Source organism: Chamaea fasciata, unplaced genomic scaffold, assembly GCF_029207755.1.
Source record: "Chamaea fasciata isolate MVZ Bird 193981 ecotype frontalis unplaced genomic scaffold, bChaFas1.0.hap1 SCAF_14, whole genome shotgun sequence".
NCBI classification, from domain to species: domain Eukaryota; kingdom Metazoa; phylum Chordata; class Aves; order Passeriformes; family Sylviidae; genus Chamaea; species Chamaea fasciata.
In genome coordinates, this window is record NW_027094099.1 from 1,921,488 (window position 1) to 1,940,085 (window position 18,598).

General features: G+C 59.6%; 2 protein-coding genes across 2 annotated transcripts; one reads left to right on the plus strand and one right to left on the minus strand.

Moving 5' to 3' along the window:
- Positions 1–700: 700 nt before the first annotated feature.
- CSK (C-terminal Src kinase) lies at positions 701–11,764 on the minus strand. Its single transcript, XM_066196389.1, has 13 exons — positions 11,667–11,764; positions 6,968–7,044; positions 6,394–6,507; positions 5,800–5,912; positions 5,012–5,231; positions 4,579–4,672; positions 4,434–4,499; positions 4,202–4,301; positions 3,970–4,060; positions 2,924–2,997; positions 2,628–2,823; positions 1,786–1,872; positions 701–1,689 (listed from the first exon to the last, which is right to left on the minus strand). The coding sequence occupies exons 2-13, from the start codon at positions 6,980–6,982 to the stop codon at positions 1,507–1,509; spliced, it is 1,353 nt and encodes a 450-aa protein (XP_066052486.1). The 5' UTR covers positions 6,983–7,044; positions 11,667–11,764; the 3' UTR covers positions 701–1,506.
- Positions 11,765–11,978: 214 nt separating this feature from the next.
- Positions 11,979–13,245, plus strand: LOC136297016 (putative per-hexamer repeat protein 5). The gene is made up of 2 exons (XM_066196606.1): positions 11,979–12,097; positions 12,420–13,245. Exons 1-2 carry the CDS (start codon positions 11,979–11,981, stop codon positions 13,243–13,245), a joined length of 945 nt encoding a protein of 314 aa, XP_066052703.1.
- The last annotated feature ends 5,353 nt before the right edge of the window (positions 13,246–18,598 follow it).

Below are 18,598 nucleotides of genomic sequence, written 5' to 3' on the forward strand. Positions count from 1 at the left end.
CACCACTCCCTTTTCTCCCTTTAACCCTGTTCCAAGAGGAATCTGGGTCTCAATCCCGGTCCAAAGCAGGCGGAGAGCTCCGGGCCGGGGCTTGCCAAGCAGGCAGCCGGCAGAGCCGAGCCGGTGCTCCGCGCCTTGTTTAACGCTGAATAATTCCCTAGGGATGAGCGCGAACTATTCTAAACCTGCCAGACGCCACCTCCACCCGGCTTCCTCCAGGGATTCCACGGGGGACAACTTTGGGCTCGGGGGCGCGGGACATCGGGGTCTCGCCGCATCTTTTTCTTCGTCGTTAATTGTAACTAAAAACTTAAGGGCTTTGTACTTCGTTTGGGATTCTAAATCCTGACATGATGTACACGACGCTCGTGTTAACAAAGCTCTAGGATACTGATTCTCACATTTCTTACATTCCCAAGGGGCTGGGACACGCAGGGAAGGCAGTGAGGCTCAGGAGTCAGCCCCAAACCGCATCCCCTGCCTGCTCAGAGCATCAGAGAGTAAAGCCTGGACTAAAGGGGAGCTTTGGTATCACTTGGCAGCTTCATCCCTGTCACAGCCTTGTTCTCACAGGCAGGATGGAGCCAAGTGCTCACCCCCACCTGTCTGGGGAGGGGATGGGGAGAGTCCATTCCCACTTTTTCCCCTGCCAGGGGATGCCTGGAGTCGCTGGCAACAGAGGGGGGGCCGAGGCGGGGTGTGCCGCGTCCGTATGGAATGGTTTTTTTATTACAGTTTTTAATCTCACAGTCGGTAGCATTACATGAGAATAAAGCACTGGACAGGACTGGAAAAAAAGGCCTCTGGAGACAGCATGCAAACATTGCAACGAGTTTAAAGCAAAACAACCCAAAAAAAAAAAAAAAAAAAAAAAAAAAAGCGTCTGGCGGGGACGCGGCCGCGCTCTCCCGACCGGGCGGCGAGTCCAGCGTCTCCCCGTCAACCATCACTTCTGTCGCTGGGGGTTTCCTTTTCATGTGTCCGTTTCATTGGTTTATTTATTATTATTCTCCTTTTAACAACCTTCTTCTCTCTCTCTTTTTTTTTTTCTTTTTTTTTTTTTCTTCTTTTAATTACATTAAAAAATAAGATTCGTACTTTAGTAAAACGCCCAAAGCTCCAAGCTGGGCCTCGCTTGAAATAATAAAAAAAACGACGACAAAAAAAAAAAAAAAACAAACAACAAAACCAAAAACCAAACCCAAAAACAATAAACGCCCCCCAAAACTGAGAAAACAACAAAAAAACCACCCACAAAAAAAAAAAAAAAAAAAAAATAGCATGGGAGACCAAAACAAAACAAAACAAAAAAACAACCCCAAACCTAGAAAATAAAAATAAAAACTGACAGATTTGGAATTTTGGAAGCAACCGAGGGAATTGGGGGGGGGGCACACACACCCCCGGGGCTCCCTCCTGGTGCGGCGGTGGGGCAGGGGGACTGCCCACACCCTGGTCCCCCCCCAGCGTGGGTCCCCTGCGGCTGTGGGGTGGCAGAGCCCCCCCTCACAGGTAGAGCTCCTTCTCTTTGATATGCACTAGCTGTTCACGGAGCTGGTGGAAGGACGGCCGATGGCCGGGGTCCAGGGTCCAGCACTTCTTCATCACCTCGTAGACGACGGCTGGACAACCGTCCGGAGCATCCATCTTATAGCCCTTCTCCACGCGGGGCACCACGTCCTTCAGGGGCTGGGGGAAATTTGGGGTGTCGGGGAGGGGCTCCCCACAAAACCAGGGGCTCAGCTCCCCCCGAAATCTGGTCCCCAGGGGGTGCTCGTCACTTACAATTCTCGGATAAGGCACTCGCCCGAAGGAGTAGATTTCCCAGAGGAGGATCCCGAAGCTCCACACGTCCGACTTGGTGGAGAATTTCTGCAGGAAGGGAGGGGAGAGAAGCCCTGTGACCATGCTCAGGCAGGAATGGGGGATCTCCCCCAGCCTCAGGGCAGCTGGTTTTGGGGTCAGACAGTGGGAAGTGGCGCTCTGTTGGGACCCTGCAGGCTGAGCATTTCAGGCTTGCTGTGCTAAAAGGCACTGACCCTCAAGCAAGCACTGCATTTGACCTGAGGCCGTGGAACAGGCTTCCAAAACTGAGTGACGGCACTGGGGTTGCGGGTGTGGAGTTTGAATAGAAACGTGTGATATCACAGGGTGCAAAACTTAGGATTTATGGTTTTAGCACACAGTAATACATTTGGGAAAGATGGAGGACTTAGGGTGGAGGCTAAGTTCTTCTTCTTTCACCTTCTTCTTTGTGGTTTTGGGCAGTGTTCACTAATTGGGTGAAAAGGTCCCCACTGCTGACCACGGGTGTTTGGTTATTGGGTTGAAAGTAAAAACAATCTAGGTGTCATCTCGTAACTGGACAAATCATGTTTAAAAGACCTTGGAAAGAGTTAGAGATGGAGCCACTTTCCACCTAGAACTCACAACTTGTGAGACTTTACTACAGGTAAGAATTAGTAAACACTGAGTCCCGACACGAGAAACTGCATCTCCTGTTCTTTAATCTCAGCTCCAACAGAAGAAAAGAAGATAAAAGCCCCACAGCACTCAAGCACCATCTCTGGGGCAGCCTGGCATATTCCCCTTTCCTGCAGCTCCCACCACATCCAAGGCTCACCCACCTTTTCTCTAAGTGCTTCTGGCGCCGTCCACTTGACGGGCAGCTTGCCCGTGTCCTGTGTGGAGGAGGCTTCCTTGGTGAGCCCAAAATCGCTGACCTTGGCGATGTTGTCCTCCGAGACCAGCACGTTCCTCGCCGCCAGGTCCCGGTGTACAAAGTTGTTGGCTTCCAGGTACTCCATGGCTTCACAGACATCTCTGGGAGTGGGGTGGGCAGCACAAGGGGGGTTGGCAGGGCGGCCCCAGAGCACACGTGGGGCGGGTCAGGGTGGTGGGCATGGCCTCGGCCGGTACTTACAAGGAGAACTTGAGCAGGCAGTCTGCCCCGAGCACCGACCGCCCACGCGACCGCAGGTAGTCTACTAGGCTGCCCTGCACGCAGGGATGGAGAGACAGATGGGTCAGCAGCCCACCCGCTGCCCCCTCCCTCATGGGGCAGAACAAGGGGGTGATAGCCCTCCCTTATGGGGCAGAACAAGGGGGTGATAGCCCTCCCTTATGGGGCAGAACAAGGGGGTGATAGCCCTCCCTTATGGGGCAGAACAAGGGGGTGATAGCCCTCCCTTATGGGGCAGAACAAGGGGGTGATAGCCCTCCCTTATCGGGGCAGAACAAGGGGGTGATAGCCCTCCCTTATGGGGCAGAACAAGGGGGTGATAGCCCTCCCTTATGGGGCAGAACAAGGGGGTGATAGCCCTCCCTTATGGGGCAGAACAAGGGGGTGATAGCTCTCCCTTATGGGGCAGAACAAGGGGGTGATAGCCCTCCCTTATGGGGCAGAACAAGGGGGTGATAGCTCTCCCTTATGGGGCAGAACAAGGGGGTGATAGCCCTCCCTTATGGGGCAGAACAAGGGGGTGATAGCTCTCCCTTATGGGGCAGAACAAGGGGGTGATAGCCCTCCCTTATGGGGCAGAACAAGGGGGTGATAGCTCTCCCTTATGGGGCAGGACCCAGGTAGGATGTCCCTCCTTTCTGGGACAGGACGCAGGGAGGATGTGCCTCCCTTATGGGACAGGACCTGGGGATGATACCTCCCCCTCATGGGGCAGGATTTGGGGATGATGTCCCTTTAAGATGGGGCAGGACCCAGGGGTGCTGTCCCTTCAAACGAGGGGCAGGACACGAGGATAATGTCCCTCCTTCATGGGGCAGATCTGGGCATGCCAAACCCCCGGGAGGCAGCGATGGGACACGGGACACGCCACCTCCAGCCCCCACTGTGGCCCCAGCGAGACGCAGCCCACGCCGGGATGACCCAGCTGTGCCAGGGTGAAGCCCCAGGGCCGTGGTGGGGACAAGGGGACAGAGCAGGAGGGCAGGTGGCCGGGGTGGGGGCCTCACCTTGGCCATGTACTCGGTGACGATGTAAAGGCCACTCTTCTCCTCCACAATCACCCCCAGCAGCTGCACCAGGTTGCTGTGTCGGAGCTGCCTGCACGGCACAGGAGAGCTCAGGGCAGGGGTATGGGGACAAGAGGGGCTCCCCTGGGGCACCAGGGACCACCCACCCCTGCTCACAGGGACAGAGGCGCCTCCTCCCTCCTGCTGTCCCCCCAGTGACGGTGACACTCACGTCATGACGGACGCCTCTGCCAGGAAGGCCTGCGCTGTGGCGTCGTTTTTAATGCACTTCACGGCGACTTTGTTCCCCCGGTAATCCCCCAGCATCACGTCTGCGGGCCAGGAGACATGGGCACAGGAAGCATCCCAGCCTCCTGGGGCCCCACCAGCACCCTGGGGGGGCCACAGAGGAGCCCCCCCAACCCACATTCAGGGCCACCACGGGCTGGGGACAGCGGGCTCACCTCCGAATTCCCCTTTGCCAATGATCTGTAGCAACTTGAGGTCCTTCATGTTGAGGGCCCAGCCGCCTGCACGGGGGAGAAGGGGGGAGTGAGGGGGGTGCTGGGGGGGGTCCCCAGGGGCCGGGGAGGGGGCACGGCCACTCACTGCGGGAGAACTCGTCCTGCGCTGCCACCGTGCCCTCCATCAGCTTGGGTTTGATGAGGCGGGTGCAGAGCCCGTCTGCGTCCGTGGTGTAATGCTGGGGGGGGACATGGTGAGGTGTGGGTGACGCCCCCGGCGTGGGATGGGTGACACCCTCGGTGTGGGGCGGGTGACATCCCTGGCGCGGGGGTCCCACCCAGGCGGTGCCAGGCTCTGAGGTCCCACCAGGTGGCAGCACGAGGCCACGAATGGAGGCCCAGGGTCCTTGTTCCTCCTCCTCCTGGTCCCTCTGTCCCCAACGTCCCCACCCCAGGGCGCCAGCAGAGAAGGTGGAGCGCCCACTACCTCCCAAGCTCCAGACGTGCAGCCCCACAAGTCCCGATGACCCCAAATGTCCCCCGCAGGGGCTGGATGGAGTTGGCAGCTGAGGCCTCACCTCCACCAGCTGCATGAGGTTCTCGAAGTAGACCTCCTCGTCGATGCTGAGCTTGCTGGAGGAGTAGATGATGCGGTAGTGCTCCACCTTGCCCTCGCAGCTGACGCACAGGGTGTAGTCCCCGGGGTAGTTGGTGCTCTCCCGCACCAGGAACAGCCCCGTCTCGGGGGGGTACAGCAGCCTCTCTGCCTGCTCCCGCGTGATCTTTCCGTGGAACCACCTGCAGGGGACACGGAGGGGGGGATGAGGGCTGGGCACGTGCTGGCTGCAGCCCTGTGGAGCTGTGTTGGGATGTGGAGCAGCTTCTGTCCCTGCCTGCGTGGGGACGGTGTGTCCATGCTCTTGTCGCTGTCCCCACCCACCCCGTGACACAGCTCCTTCCATGGCATCCTGCTCCCCTCCTCCTGGCCCCCAGCTGGGATTCAGCCCCTCTGCCCAATCCCAGGAGGTTCCTCCTGACACTGGGAGTCACTGGCAGCTCCGGGATACAACAGGAACATCAAACCCGCCCATCTCCCATCCCTCCTGTACAGACCCTGTTCCAACCTTCCTGTTCCTACCCAGCCTTGGGTAAAACGAACCAATTTAAAACACAACCCAGCCATCAATCACCTTCCCAGCCCTGCAGGCAGCTCCCAAAACACTCAAAACTGTCCCCAGAAGCAAATTCCAATCCCAAATCCACACTGCTGCCCCTTCCGTGCCCTGAGAAGAATGTCCCTTCTGCTGTGGCCACAGGGATGCTCCAGCCTGAACCCACCTTGGCAGAGCCCTGGTTGGGTACTCACGGCATGAGGCTAAGCTTGATGCCAGCTTTGACCCCTTCCCTCTTCTGGACGTAGTTAGCAGGAATGATGCCCTCCCGGCCCACCTTGTTCTTCGCCTTGTACCAGTTGGGATCCTGTGGGGATGTCACGATGAGCCCGTGGCCTCTGGGCACGGCCGCATCCCACCCGAGCAGCCCTCTGGGGCTTCCCCAATACGCTGGTACCCCCTGGCTGGCTGCAGGGAGGACGGGACGAGCATCGGGGTCGGCGCTGGGACCACCAATCTCCAATGCCTGGCGGCCCCACAGGGCTCGCTGTCATCCCCCTCCCGACCTGACAGGCATCCCAGACCCCCCCAAACCCACAGACTCTCTTTTCCTTCCCTGGAGCAGGGCCCAGAACCGCTGCCTCTCCCATCCCTCCTCCTCTCCCATCCCTCCTCCATGTCCCAGGAGGCGCTCGCATTTTGGAGAAACCTTAACTAACGAGGCCGTGAGTTAATTAACCGAGCTCGCGGCCCGATTCGCGCCCAGCGGGGCTGGCAGGACCAGGGGCTGCCACTGGCACGTGTCACGGGGCGCAGGGACGGCGTCCCACAGGGAGGGGACACCTTACCTTGGTGACAGCGACGATGGTGAGGACGTCTCCTTTGCTGAAGGGCAGGTCCTGCTCGGCGGTACCGTGGAAGTTGTACTTGGCGATACATTCTGTACCGGATGGCCACACGGCCTGGCCGGGAGCAGGGAATGCCATCAGAGCCCTGCCTGGCTGTGTCATCCACCCCGGGCACCCCCTGACCCTCAGGGACTCCCCCCTCGCAGATGTGACCCCAAATGAAGGGGGTCATTTAAACCAAGTGTCTCCATGTCCCTCCCAAGATCTGGGGCCACCCCTGGATTGCTCCATCCCTGGCCGGAGCCAACCCTGGATGGCTCCATCCCTGGCCAGGGCCACCCCTGGACGGCTCCATCCCTGACTGGGGCCACCCCTGGATGGCTCCATCCCTGACTGGGGCCACCCCTGGATGACTCCATCCCTGACTGGGGCCACCCCTGGATGGCTCCATCCCTGACTGGGGCCACCCCTGGACGGCTCCATCCCTGACTGGGGCCACCCCTGGATGGCTCCATCCCTGACTGGGGCCACCCCTGGATGACTCCATCCCCACCTCTCCTCACCCAGAGCTCACCTGCATCCCTGACATCTTCTCAGGAGACTGGGAGCTCGACTCTCACAGGGGGGACACGTCACTTGGTACCATGAGACCTGCGTGGGGGCAGAGGACGGCTGAGAATGGGGCACGGCGGGAATAAGGCGTGAGCACGCCTGAAGGACGCTCCCGGGCCAGGTGAGCATCTCTTCTTCTCCCGCCAAGAACAGGTCCCGCCCGAGGTGCCGCTTCCACAACGTCCCCGAACAGAGGTGGAAGTGGGAACTCCGGGCCTGCTCAGTCCCCGCAGTCAGGGGCGGGACCAGCACGGAGCTGCTCACCCGGATTAGGAGGCATTTGCACGGATACAGCTTCTTAAGAACGGAGTTTTTGAGCGCAGCATCCGCACCAAGGAAAAACCCGGCGTGGCGCGGACGGGTGGAGATGCCCAGAGAAGAGAAGGGAAGGGAAGGGAGATGACCTCCAGGAGGCCCATCCCACTCCTCTCCCAGGCTACACAGCCAGACCCCTGCTCTCCCTGGTGACCCACATGTGGAAACATCCAGCCCTGAGAGCTTCCCAGGCCTGGGATCCAAAAGAAATAAACCAAAACTACTCCCTGCCGCCTAAAAAACCACTGGGACTCTGGAACGTGCAGCTCCTAAAGCCCAGGGGGACGCAGTGCCCGGGGGTGCTGTGCTCTGGGATGGGTGTGTGGGAGGGGAACAAACCCGGCTTTATTCCCGCCGCTCCGGCCCCCGGCAGGGGATGAAGTCAGCGGCCCCGGAATCAAACCAGGCTTTCTTGGGCTGGGGCACCGGGGTCGTGCCGGGCTGGGGGCACAGAGGGGGACGCAGGCAGAGCAACCCCCAAAACCCACCCAAATATTTATGAAGTCATCACGTCCCTTGGGGTCACTGCCGCCAGAGCCCCGCCGTCCACAGGCGGGAGTATTTTGGGAAGGAGGAAGTGAAACTGGGGGGGGCAAAGCCGAGGACGGGAGGAGGAAGGAGATAAGGGGCAGAGCTGCGGGGAGGAAGAGCACGGTGACAACATGGCCCTGTTTCCACCACGTGCCCACAGCGCTCCGGAAAAGGCGTCACGCTGCCACCCAGCACCTTCCTCACCTTCCCCCCGGCGGGGACACGGCACACGGCGCTCTGTTTCTGGCAGCAGAGAGGAGAAATCGAGGCTTGGGTGTTCACCCCGAGGACAGAGTTTTTGGGGACCTCAGGGGTTTCCATCACCACAGCGTTGGGTCGGTTTCTTTCCCAGCCAGCTCGGGAAAAGCCTTTGGAGATGGCACCAAACCCAAGCTGATGGCACCTGGGGACACTGCCAGGAGTGCCAGCATCCAGGGGAGGGCAGAGCCCGGCAATGCTGGCCTGGGGAGCACCAGCTGGGAGCGCAGCCCCCCAGAACATTCCCAGCTCCAACCCCCTGCCCTTCCAAGCTGATTTCTGCTTAAAATTCCGGATTTACAGGTGCCACGGAACAAAAATTTGAGCCAGGGCTCTGGATGCCACCAGTCTGAAACGCAGCACCAGAAAACCAGGGAATGAACTCCACTCTCAGGCCGTGGAGGGATTTAGCCGAAGCGTGAAAGGAGGTTTAAGGAGGGAATTTCCCACCCCTGGGGCTTTCAGCCCTGTTCCCCATCCAGTGTCCCGTGGGGACACCGAGCTCAGGCTGGTTCCGGGTGTTGCTCAAGGAGAGCTCCGGCCCAAAGCCCTGAGTCAGCGCTTCCCACCGGCCAGGCCTCATCTCCCAGTATCCAAAAATCAGCACGATGGAAGCTTCTCCCAAATGTCACCAGCTGGAAAACCCCGGAGCCAGTGCAAGGGATGCCCAAAGGTTCATCCCATGTTTCCCAGCCCGTGCAGGAGCTGAATCCTCCCAGTCCCGAAGGCCGCTTGCTTCGGCTTTCAGCTCACGGATGTCACCAGCATTTATATTTGATAAATGCAGCGAGGATACAAAATTCATAGCCTGCCTTCATAAAGAGATTTTTTTTTTTTTTTCCCCCTGCTAAAGAGGAAACTGCCTGAGCAAACCCCACCAAGAACACGCTCCAGCCAGCCCAGGCTTTTTTATCTCCCCGGGATCGTGGATATTCATGGCACCGGACTGTGGCATTGTTACAATTGCACACAATAAATTCGCCTCGCAGTTTCAAAGAGGGAGGTGGTTCCGACGCCAGGGGCTGCCCCTCGGCCCGACACAGACCTTCCTCCTCTGAGCCTGGTTTTCTTCTCGATCGTTACCTAATTTCTGCCTCAAAGCCGAGACTTTCTGAGGAGGAGGAGGAAACCACACGGGGCAGCTGCCAAGCAGCCCCCCGAAGGCCTCATGTGACAGCCAGCGGTTCCTGCCGCGCGTCACCCGGGCCAGCCCCTGCCCCGCTTCCGCCAGCCCCGCACATCCCTCGGGATGCCGGGCTGGGAGAAGGACGTGGAGATGCTGGAGGAGTGGATCCTCGGCTCGAAAGCAACATCCTGTGCCTTCCGGGAAAGCACAGGCATCGCCCCTTCTTCTCCTCAAGGAGGATGTGCGGCAGCACATGAAAGAAATTAATAATAATAATTAAAAAAAAAAAAAAAATCAGCCAAGGAGCAGTCCGGCCGATTGGGCAGAGCCGAGTGCTGGGTTTGGCTGTTTCCAGCCCTGCCAGGCGAGGGTTTGTTCCTTCTGCAAGCTCCCCATCCTCAAATCAGGGCTCAGGATGTGCTCAGGTGAACGCACCCTCTGCTAAAACCCCTTTTTTCCCCAACGGAGCATCCTGGGAGCCACTCTGTGCAGGAGATGGATCTCATCCCCCCAGGTCCATCCCCACAGCCCTGCTCCCGCATTTCCCTGCAGGAAGGCCGGCCCGGCAGCCAGGAGCCGGGGCAGGGCAGGTACAGCCAACACCTCTGATAATCCAAAGGGCATCGGGAAATGAGCTGGGGACAGCGTTCCTCTCACTCATCAAAACACAATCGAGCTGTGCCAGACCCACGGGCGGGCTGGGAGAGGAATTTGGGAGCCACGGAGCGAATCCTGCCTGAGGAGCACCACCGCCACGGGATGGGCTGGGTGACAGATGCTGCATTTCGGTTTCCAACCCAACCAGGGGAGGGGCAGCACCTGCCCAGCACAGGGATGACTCTGTTTAAATGAAGTTTGGTTGTTGATGGCACAGAAGCCTCAATCCCAACGGGAACAGGTGTGTGGGCGCCATCCACATCCACCTCCTTCCGTGCATCCGTCTCCCAGTGAAGTCCTTTAAAGTTCAAAAAAACAAGCTCCCCCCCCCAAAAAAAAAAAAAAAAATCCCAAACCAACCCCAAAAGCAGACAACATCCTCTCTGCCTCTGCAAGATCTTATCTGCTGTTATTACAACGAACACCCACGATTACTCTAATCGAAAGGAAAATGTTCCTCCTTCATCTCACCCGCCAGCTCGCAGCGTTTCGGAGCTGCTCCCCCAAACCAGCCCCAGCTGGGTGCCCTGCTGCTGCAAAAAAGGGGACAAGGAAGGGGGGCTGCTTCTTTTTCAGGGATTTAATAATTTTTTTAGAAGAGTAAAAGAAAATGCTGCTGGCCAGAGAGCTGGAGGTATCTGGAGGACAGACAGGAGGAGGCCTGGAGAGAAGCTGCTCCCGGCCCCCCCATTGCTGAGAGGTTATCCTGGTCCTCCTTTATCCCACAAAAACCTCCCCAGGGCGATTTTCCACCGCAAATCACCCCAGTACCCCCTTCCCGGGTGCTGTCACCTGAGGACGGGGACAGGACGTGGAGTGGGGCATGGAAAGGTTTTTTTGGCCAACGCTCACTCAAAACCGAAAAGCTGGGGGGAGGCAGCAGTCAAAGGGCAAAGAGCCACCCCAAAAGTCCCTGGCTCTGCAGGGGTTATCCCACGGCTTCATCACTCCCGCCCTGCAGATGCCCCTCGAGGGAGGATGGGGATGCTCCCAAAAGCTCCCGCATCCCTCCAGGGACCCCTCCGGACACTCCCTGCCTCGCCAGGATGGGGCCGTGCTCCTGCCTGGGTCCCCTGGGAACAACCCCCTGTCCCGGGAGGAAGGCTGCCATCCTCCTCCTCCTCCCCTTCCCCACCCCTCACCCCTCCCATTTGCCTTTTTTTTTTTTTCTTTCCCCCTGGACTTTTTGCCCCGCGTTTTGATTTTTCGGGGGACTTTTTTTTTTTTTTTTCTTTTTTTTTTTTCCGCCCGACGGCACAGCCCCTTTCGCTCTCGCTAAACCAACGAGCAACAGCCGCGGCTATAAATAACCCGCCGCCGCCTTATTGCCCGAAAAAAAAAAAAAAAAAAAAAAAGAAAAGAAAAAAAGAAAAGAGAGAAAAGCAGCCTCAAATTTTTAAAACATTCAAACCAACAATGCGCCGCCAAGCCCTCCGAGCAGCCGGGTTTCCCGTGATCTCCCCGAGCCTCCCGTTCCCGCGGGCCTTTGTACGGGATGGGGATGCAGCGGCAGGGGGAGGTGGTACCCCCGGCGGGGCTCGGGCGCGGCGGGACCCCCGCCACGCCGAGGGGATGCTGCGGGGCTCCCTCCGCGCCTCCCCCGCGGGATGGGGAAGGGGCTCACGGCTCCCCGGGGACCGCGGCGGGGCGGCAGCGGCCGTGCCGGGGTCACCGGGGGTCAGGCGGGGCCGGACCTCCGCAGCCCCCCCCCCCCCCCCCGCCCTCCGCCCCATTGTCCGCGCCCCGCCGGCTCGCTCCCCGCGCCGTCACTCACCTCCCTCCGGGCAGGGGCTCAGCCCGCCGCCGGCTGCTCCATGCGGCGCCGCCGGGGCCTCCGGGCTCGGCTGGGCCGGCGGGGGGGGGGGCGCGGGGGGGGGGCGGAAGGGGCGGGGGAAGCCGGAGCCGCCGCCGCCGCCGGAGCGCGGCGGGGCCCAGCGCGGCGCGGGGGGCGCGGGGGGCGCGGGGCGGGCGGGGCGCGGGGGGTCCCGGGGCGGCGGGGCCGGAGGGACGGACCGAGGGAGGGAGGGAAGGAAGGAGGGACGGAGGGAGCGGCGCCCGGAACCGGAGCGCCCCGAGCGCAGCGCGCATGCGCCGACAGCACCGCGCCGGCAGCGGGGCGGAGGCACCGGGAGGCGCGCGGCGCCACCTGGCGGCCACCGCCGGCAACGCCACACACCGGAGAGAGCGGGAGCAGCGGGACCGACAGCGGGGACAGCGGGGACAGCGGGACCGACAGCGGGAACAGCGGGGACAGCGGGGACAGCGGGACCGACAGCGGGGACAGCGGGGACAGCGGGGACAGCGGGGATAGCGGGGACAGCGGGACCGACAGCGGGAACAGCGGGGACAGCGGGGACAGCGGGACCGACAGCGGGGACAGCGGGGACAGGGGGAAGAGCGGGGACAGCGGGACCGGCAGCGGGGACAGCGGGACCGACAGCAGGGACAGCGGGGACAGCGGGGACAGCGGGACCGACAGCGGGGACAGCGGGGACAGGGGGAAGAGCGGGGACAGCGGGACCGGCAGCGGGGACAGCGGGAACAGCGGGGACAGCGGGACCGACAGCGGGGACAGCGGGACAGACAGCGGGACAGACAGCGGGACAGACAGCGGGGACAGCGGCGTCAGCGGGACAGACAGCGGGACAGACAGCGGGACAGAGGGAGCAGCGGGACCGACAGCGGGGACAGCGGGACAGACAGCGGGACCGACAGCGGGGTCAGCGGGACCGACAGCGGGGTCAGCGGGGACAGCGGGACTGACAGCGGGGACAGCGGGGACAGACAGCGGGACCGACAGCGGGGACAGTGGGAACAGCGGGACGGACAGAGGGGGCAGCGGGACCGACAGTGGGGACAGCGGGGACAGCGGGACCGACAATGGGGACAGCGGGGACAGCGGGACCGACAGCAGGACTGCCAGCGGGACCGACAGCGAGGACCGCGGGAACGGCGGGCACAGAGGGCACAGCGGGATCCGCACCGCGAACGAGACCCACACTGGGAACGGCAGCGGAAACAGCACCGGGAGCCGCACGGGTACTGGCATCCCCACAGGCACCGAGACCGGCACCGGGACAGGTGACGGGACCTGCACCGCCAATGGGAACGGCAACGGGACCCCCGCCGGGAACAGAAACGGGAGCAGCAGCGGGACCCGGACCCACATCGCCACCGGGAATGGAACAAGCAGCGGCAACAGGACCCGCATCAGCACCGGAACGACACCGGCACCGGGATCCGCACTGGGAACGGGACAGGGACCCGCACCAGGAGCAGCACGGGCGCCGGGGCCGACCTCCCGGTTCCTGCCCGGTGTGTACTCACACGGGTGCAAAGTAGTACTGAAATGAGGCTAAAATGTCAATAAAATAATAAAAATCGCTACAAAGCCTACAGTGAATAACGATACAGTGGTCAAATGACAATGAAATATAATATAATATAATATAATATAATATAATATAATATAATATAATATAATATAATATAATATAATATAATATAATATAATATCTTTAAAGTCCTTCCAACCTGGCCCATCCCCCGATTCTGTGGTCCTATATTATTATCTGTAATATTATTATTAATAATAATAACAGTAATGCAAAAAATTGCTCAAATAACTAATAATATATAGCATGACATCACATAAACATATCAGAGAGCTTAACATCATATAACATCAAATAACGACATGATATGACATCATAATATAGACTAAATTGAATTAATAGAATTAATAGGTGGTCTTTAGGGTACCTTCCAACCAACCCATTCCCTGATTCCACGAGGACAAAAGGACCGCAGGAGACAGGGAAAGCCGGGTGCAGAACCAGGGAGATCGCAGCATCCACGGGGGCGGGATGCAAAGCCCAGCTCATTTTCAGGAAGCGCATCCTTGCTCCAAAGGCGCTCGGGAAAAGATCCAGGGACGCCTTACGGAGGGTCAGGCACTCCTTTGCAGCCGGCCCCGAGTTCCCCGCGGGGTCTGGAGTGTTCCTTTGGCCTCGGGGAGGTGTGGAAGGGGCTCGTCCTCTCCCAGGCTCCTTCTGGGAGGAACTGAAAGCAGCTGGTGCACCAGAAGCGCACCCGCGGTCACCAACCCACGCACGCCCCGATGCACCCACCCGGCTCTGCACGCACCCGGCCCTGCTCTGCACGCTCACGGCGGCTTTGGGGTGACTGGCAACCAGAATTCCACAAATATCCTCAGCACAGCACCGCTGGAGCCAGGAGACTCCCTCCCTGGGGCTGGGCAGGGAAAAAAACCAGGCACCAACCCAGCTTGGTGGGGAATTGTGCCCAGTCCCAGGTGTTCTCGGTCGTCCTGACCTAGGAACAGAGAAATGCTCCGCCATCGGAGTTTCTTCTCCCCCCCTGAAGCCCCAAGAGCGTCAGCATCCCCAGGGGTGGCTGGAAGGACGGTGTGGGGATTTGGGGGAGGCCGGTCCACGAGGGGAGACACGGAGGGGAATCCTCCGGGCACAGCTGCTGCAGTGTCCCGGCTGGAATTTTTCCCTGGAAGGGTCATGGTTTGAGGGTGGCTGGAAGGGAAGGATGGATTCACGGCCAGCGAGGCAGGGATGGACATCTCCCCGCCTTGCGCCAGGAGAGGGGGCCCTTCAGCCGTCTGGAATCGGCAGGGAAAGAGAAGAGAAGAGAAAGGGGGGAAAAAATGCAGCAGAGGAGGAGCTGAGGGTGAAATCCCGGCGGGATGAAGGACGGAAAATCGCCTGCTCTGTCGCTCCGCCGCTTCTCTACATCCCCGGCTGCTTGGCTGGCTTAGTCCCGGCGGAGCTCGGAGCCTCCGAGGGATGCCGGCAGCGCGGGCGGGATGAGAAGGGTGGGCAGGGAAAGGGAAGCGCTCCCGCCTGGGATGTATGAGACAGCGCAGGATTCGCAGGCGGTGGCTGGGAACAACAGAGTAAAGTCAGGCGTGACGGCTCATTCCAGCCTGGAGAATTCACCTTCAAGCTGGAAAACCCCCGGAGGGAGCCGGGTTCGGCCGGTTCTGCGGCTCCCAGGGCTCCGGGGGCTCCGCGGGATGCGGGATGCTCTGCGGCAGGGTCCGTCTCCGGCAGATCCCCCTCCCCAAATGTCCCTCCCGGCGAAAAATGCCCCGTCAGCGGTAAAACCCGGCGCTCTTCGGTGCCACGGGCACCGGCGAGCGGTGTCGCAGGTGCCACCGGAGGGCGTTCACGTCCCCAGTGCCAGCGGGAGGGGACGGCAGCGCTTCAGTGAATTACGATCCTGCTCTTCCCACCCCAGCTCTGCTTCTCAGGGGGGACTCTCCCCCCATGCCGACCCCAAACCCCCCTGAGGTGTGGAGAACAGCTTCATTTTAGGGCTCTCCGGGCAGCCCTCGTTCCCAGGATGTTTTTAACTGAAGGAGAGCAGGCTGGGGACTCTGGCTCTCGCAGGTGGCTTTTCACCTCCGAGGTGGGACTCCCCTCTGCCTGTGTCCCCCCCCGTGACAGCACCAGCCCTGCTCTACCCACCCTGCTGGGGTTCAGGGAGATGATTTTAGGGGTGTGAAAGTGGGGCAGACAACTGGGACCTCTTGTTATGGGGTGGGGGACACGAGAGCCTGTCCCTCACGGTGTGACCCCACCTCCCTGCTACGCTGCCACCAGGGCCAGCCTTGGGGACATCCAGGGGACAGCCAGCCCTGAATGCATCCCAGCTCTCATGCAGCCAAGGCAGAGTTTGAGGAGCATCCACCATCTCAGAGGCTTTTGGCTCACACTGCTTGTGCTTGTGGCACCTGGTGGCCGCTGGTGCTCCCATCCGTCAGCCCACGGAAAATCCTGCCAGGGTGGGTGTACAGCCAGGTTTGAGGGCATTCCTGGGAGCCTGGAGCTTCTTCTGAGCAGGGCTCTTCGTGCAGGGAGGAGCCACCTCCGCATCTCTGCTGGGGACAAACTCCATCCTTGCCCTCCTTCCTGCCCTCTGATTCACAGGTACCTTGTACTTCTGATGGCGTGGGGTGATTGATCAGCCCAAACACGGTCTCCTTGCCACGGGGAAGAGGGAGGGGAGGGTGGCAGGAGGATAAAGGGTTCACGCTGAGCCGAGAGCGCCGCTGGAGCAGGGCTGTGTACCACGTTTAATGTGCTCAGCTCCTTTGGATCCAGCACTGCTCCACACACAGGTTCAGCCTGGATGGAGTGCGGAACCAGCATCATCCTCACCCACCAGCTCCAGCACCGCAGAAGGTGCTCGTGGAGGCTGAGCAGAGATGGTTTTTCCTCCAAAAGGCAGAAATCAGTGTGGAGTTCAGAGCCCAAGCCTGTCCCTGTGGAGATGCAAAGAGGGCGGGGGGTGTTGGGGCGGGGTTTCTTTTGTTACCAGTGCTGGGGACAAATAGCCAAAAGTGAGACACAGAAGCAATAATCCCCACGGGGAGATGACTCCTGATAACACATCCCAAACAGCCAAAGGGCAGAAATTAGAAATGTAGCATCCACTTTTAGTCAGGAGAGCCATTGGGTGTTAGAGCAACTCCTCTCTTCCATCCAGGAGAGTGAGTCACAAGTGATCGTTGTGGCCCATTTTGGGGCTAGGGACTGACTTTCCCAGTGAGGAGATGTCAACAATCCGAGTGCTGGCATCAGGCAGGTGTCTCAGCCAGAGGTTTGTGTCTGCCCAGAGCTTTTCCTGCAGGAATGAGGGTGCTGGGAGCATTTGGAAGGGGAGCTGGAGCCCAGCTGCCACGACTGGACTCATGACTCATTTTAAAACCAACCATAAAAGCGATTTTCCATGGAGTGATCAAAGCTTCCCCGGCTTATCACCACCCCGATTCCAGTAATGAAACCGTGGCACTCACAGACTGCCCGGGGAGGGCTTAATTGAGGAAGGTCATTAGGGGCAGGCAAAGATAGGGGAACTGGAGCCTCTCACCTACTGCGAGTTACTGAGGCTTTCACGGCAGCGATGATGAAAAGGGGAGGCGCAGGCTGGGTACCAGGAAAAGGCTCCTCACCCAGAGGGTGCTGGGGACTGCCCAGGCTCCCCAAGGGATGGGCACGGCCCTGAGGCTGCCAGAGCTCCCGAAGAGCTTGGACAGTGCTCTGAGGCACAGGGTGGGATTGCTGGGGTGTGTGTGCAGGGCCAGGGACTGGACTGGAGGATCCTTGGGGTCCCTTCCAGCTCAGAAGGTTAGATTCTATGATTTTGTGGACCCCAGGAAAACTGGGGCCTCAGCTGGTGTCTGGGCTGTTGGATGGGATGTCCAGGATGCAGGGAGCATGCAGGGATTTCAGACCAAGGTCTCAGGATCCCTGCTGCCCTTGCAGAATGCCTGGGAAAGTCTTCCACAGCTCCATGGGATGGTTCCGTCGGCATCAAGAGAGGGAGAGGTGCTAAATGTAGGGAGGGAGTTATAGAGTGGCTGCTTTGCCTCCGGCCCCATGAAGAGAAGGGAAGGATAACTTGCCTGTCCGTTCCTCTCCCCTCTAGCCTCTTCCCTTCCCCTGCTCACATCCTGACTTCTTCAGCTTTCAATGAATGGATTTTGGGGAGCCCTTCCACCAGCAAGAGGCTGTTCCGCACCGCTGATGTTAATATTAAGCTACTTATCTGTCCCGGGGCTATAAAACTCTCATCTGCAAAGAGGGGAAAAAAAAAATTCCCTCTGTTCTTTCTATCTGCTCCCGCTTATTGCAGCCTTATCAGCACACCCAGCCAGCCTCCAGGGCACAGGAGTCACGCAATGGCTGCAGCAAACGAGGCCTGTGGTCCCACAGCAGGCCCAGTGCCACATGTCCCCACGGGGCCAAGTCCGCCCCACGGGGACAGCATGGCACTGATGAGTCCTTGCAGTCCCGGTGCTCTTCTGAGTCTCCAGCTTAGGCACTGAGATGCACCTCCAGTGGGTGGTTCCTCCTTCCCCTGCGGCAGGGGAATGCTGGCTTTGGGATGTCCCTTGTGGGAAGCGCCTTTGGGACTCTGTTGTGTTGATCTGTGGCCTTGTCGTTGTGGGTGGAGCTGTTATTTGGCTGGTGAACCTCATGGGTTGTCCTAAAGCATTCTCCCACTTTTTTTTTTTCCAAGGCCTCTGATAGCCTGCAGCAGGTTCTGGGCCTTCCCCTCCAGCACTTTTCCTACGATATTGGGATTATGACATGAGGCAGGGAAGACAAAGCTGCTGTGACACCAGCAGCTGCTTCTGCTGCCTCAAAGAATTTGGGTGGCTCTGAGGCTGTGTCACCCCGGTGCTCCACCACGAACTGGTGACCAAGCAGGGCCTGAGCGCCCAGAGTCACTTCTTTTCCCCCAGGTTGGTTTAGCAGGTCTGGACAAGCCGGGATCTCTCTGAAGACTTGGGCAATTGGCTTCCCTGTTCTCTTCCCCACCGCCTTTACATCTCTGCCTCTTCTGGGAAGCTTCTGTGCAACGCCTGATGAGCGACTGGCATTTGGGCACCGCAGGAGCTCTGGCTGGAGCCCCACTGCTCGGGGTCTGAGGCTGTGGGGACAGAATCCTCCCCTGGGAATGAGTGCAGGAGCAGAGTGTGCTGCCTCGGGGGTTGTGTTTGTCCCCGTGTCACCGCTGCCAGGTGGTGGCTTTGCGTGCAAGCTGGGCAAAAGGTGGCATCTGGCTTTGCTGGCACGGGCTGACTGGCAGCCAATGTAAACTCTTGGGTTTGAGCTGGAGCAATTCCTGGTTCTCATTCTCTTCCTGCCGTGAAAACACCTTTGT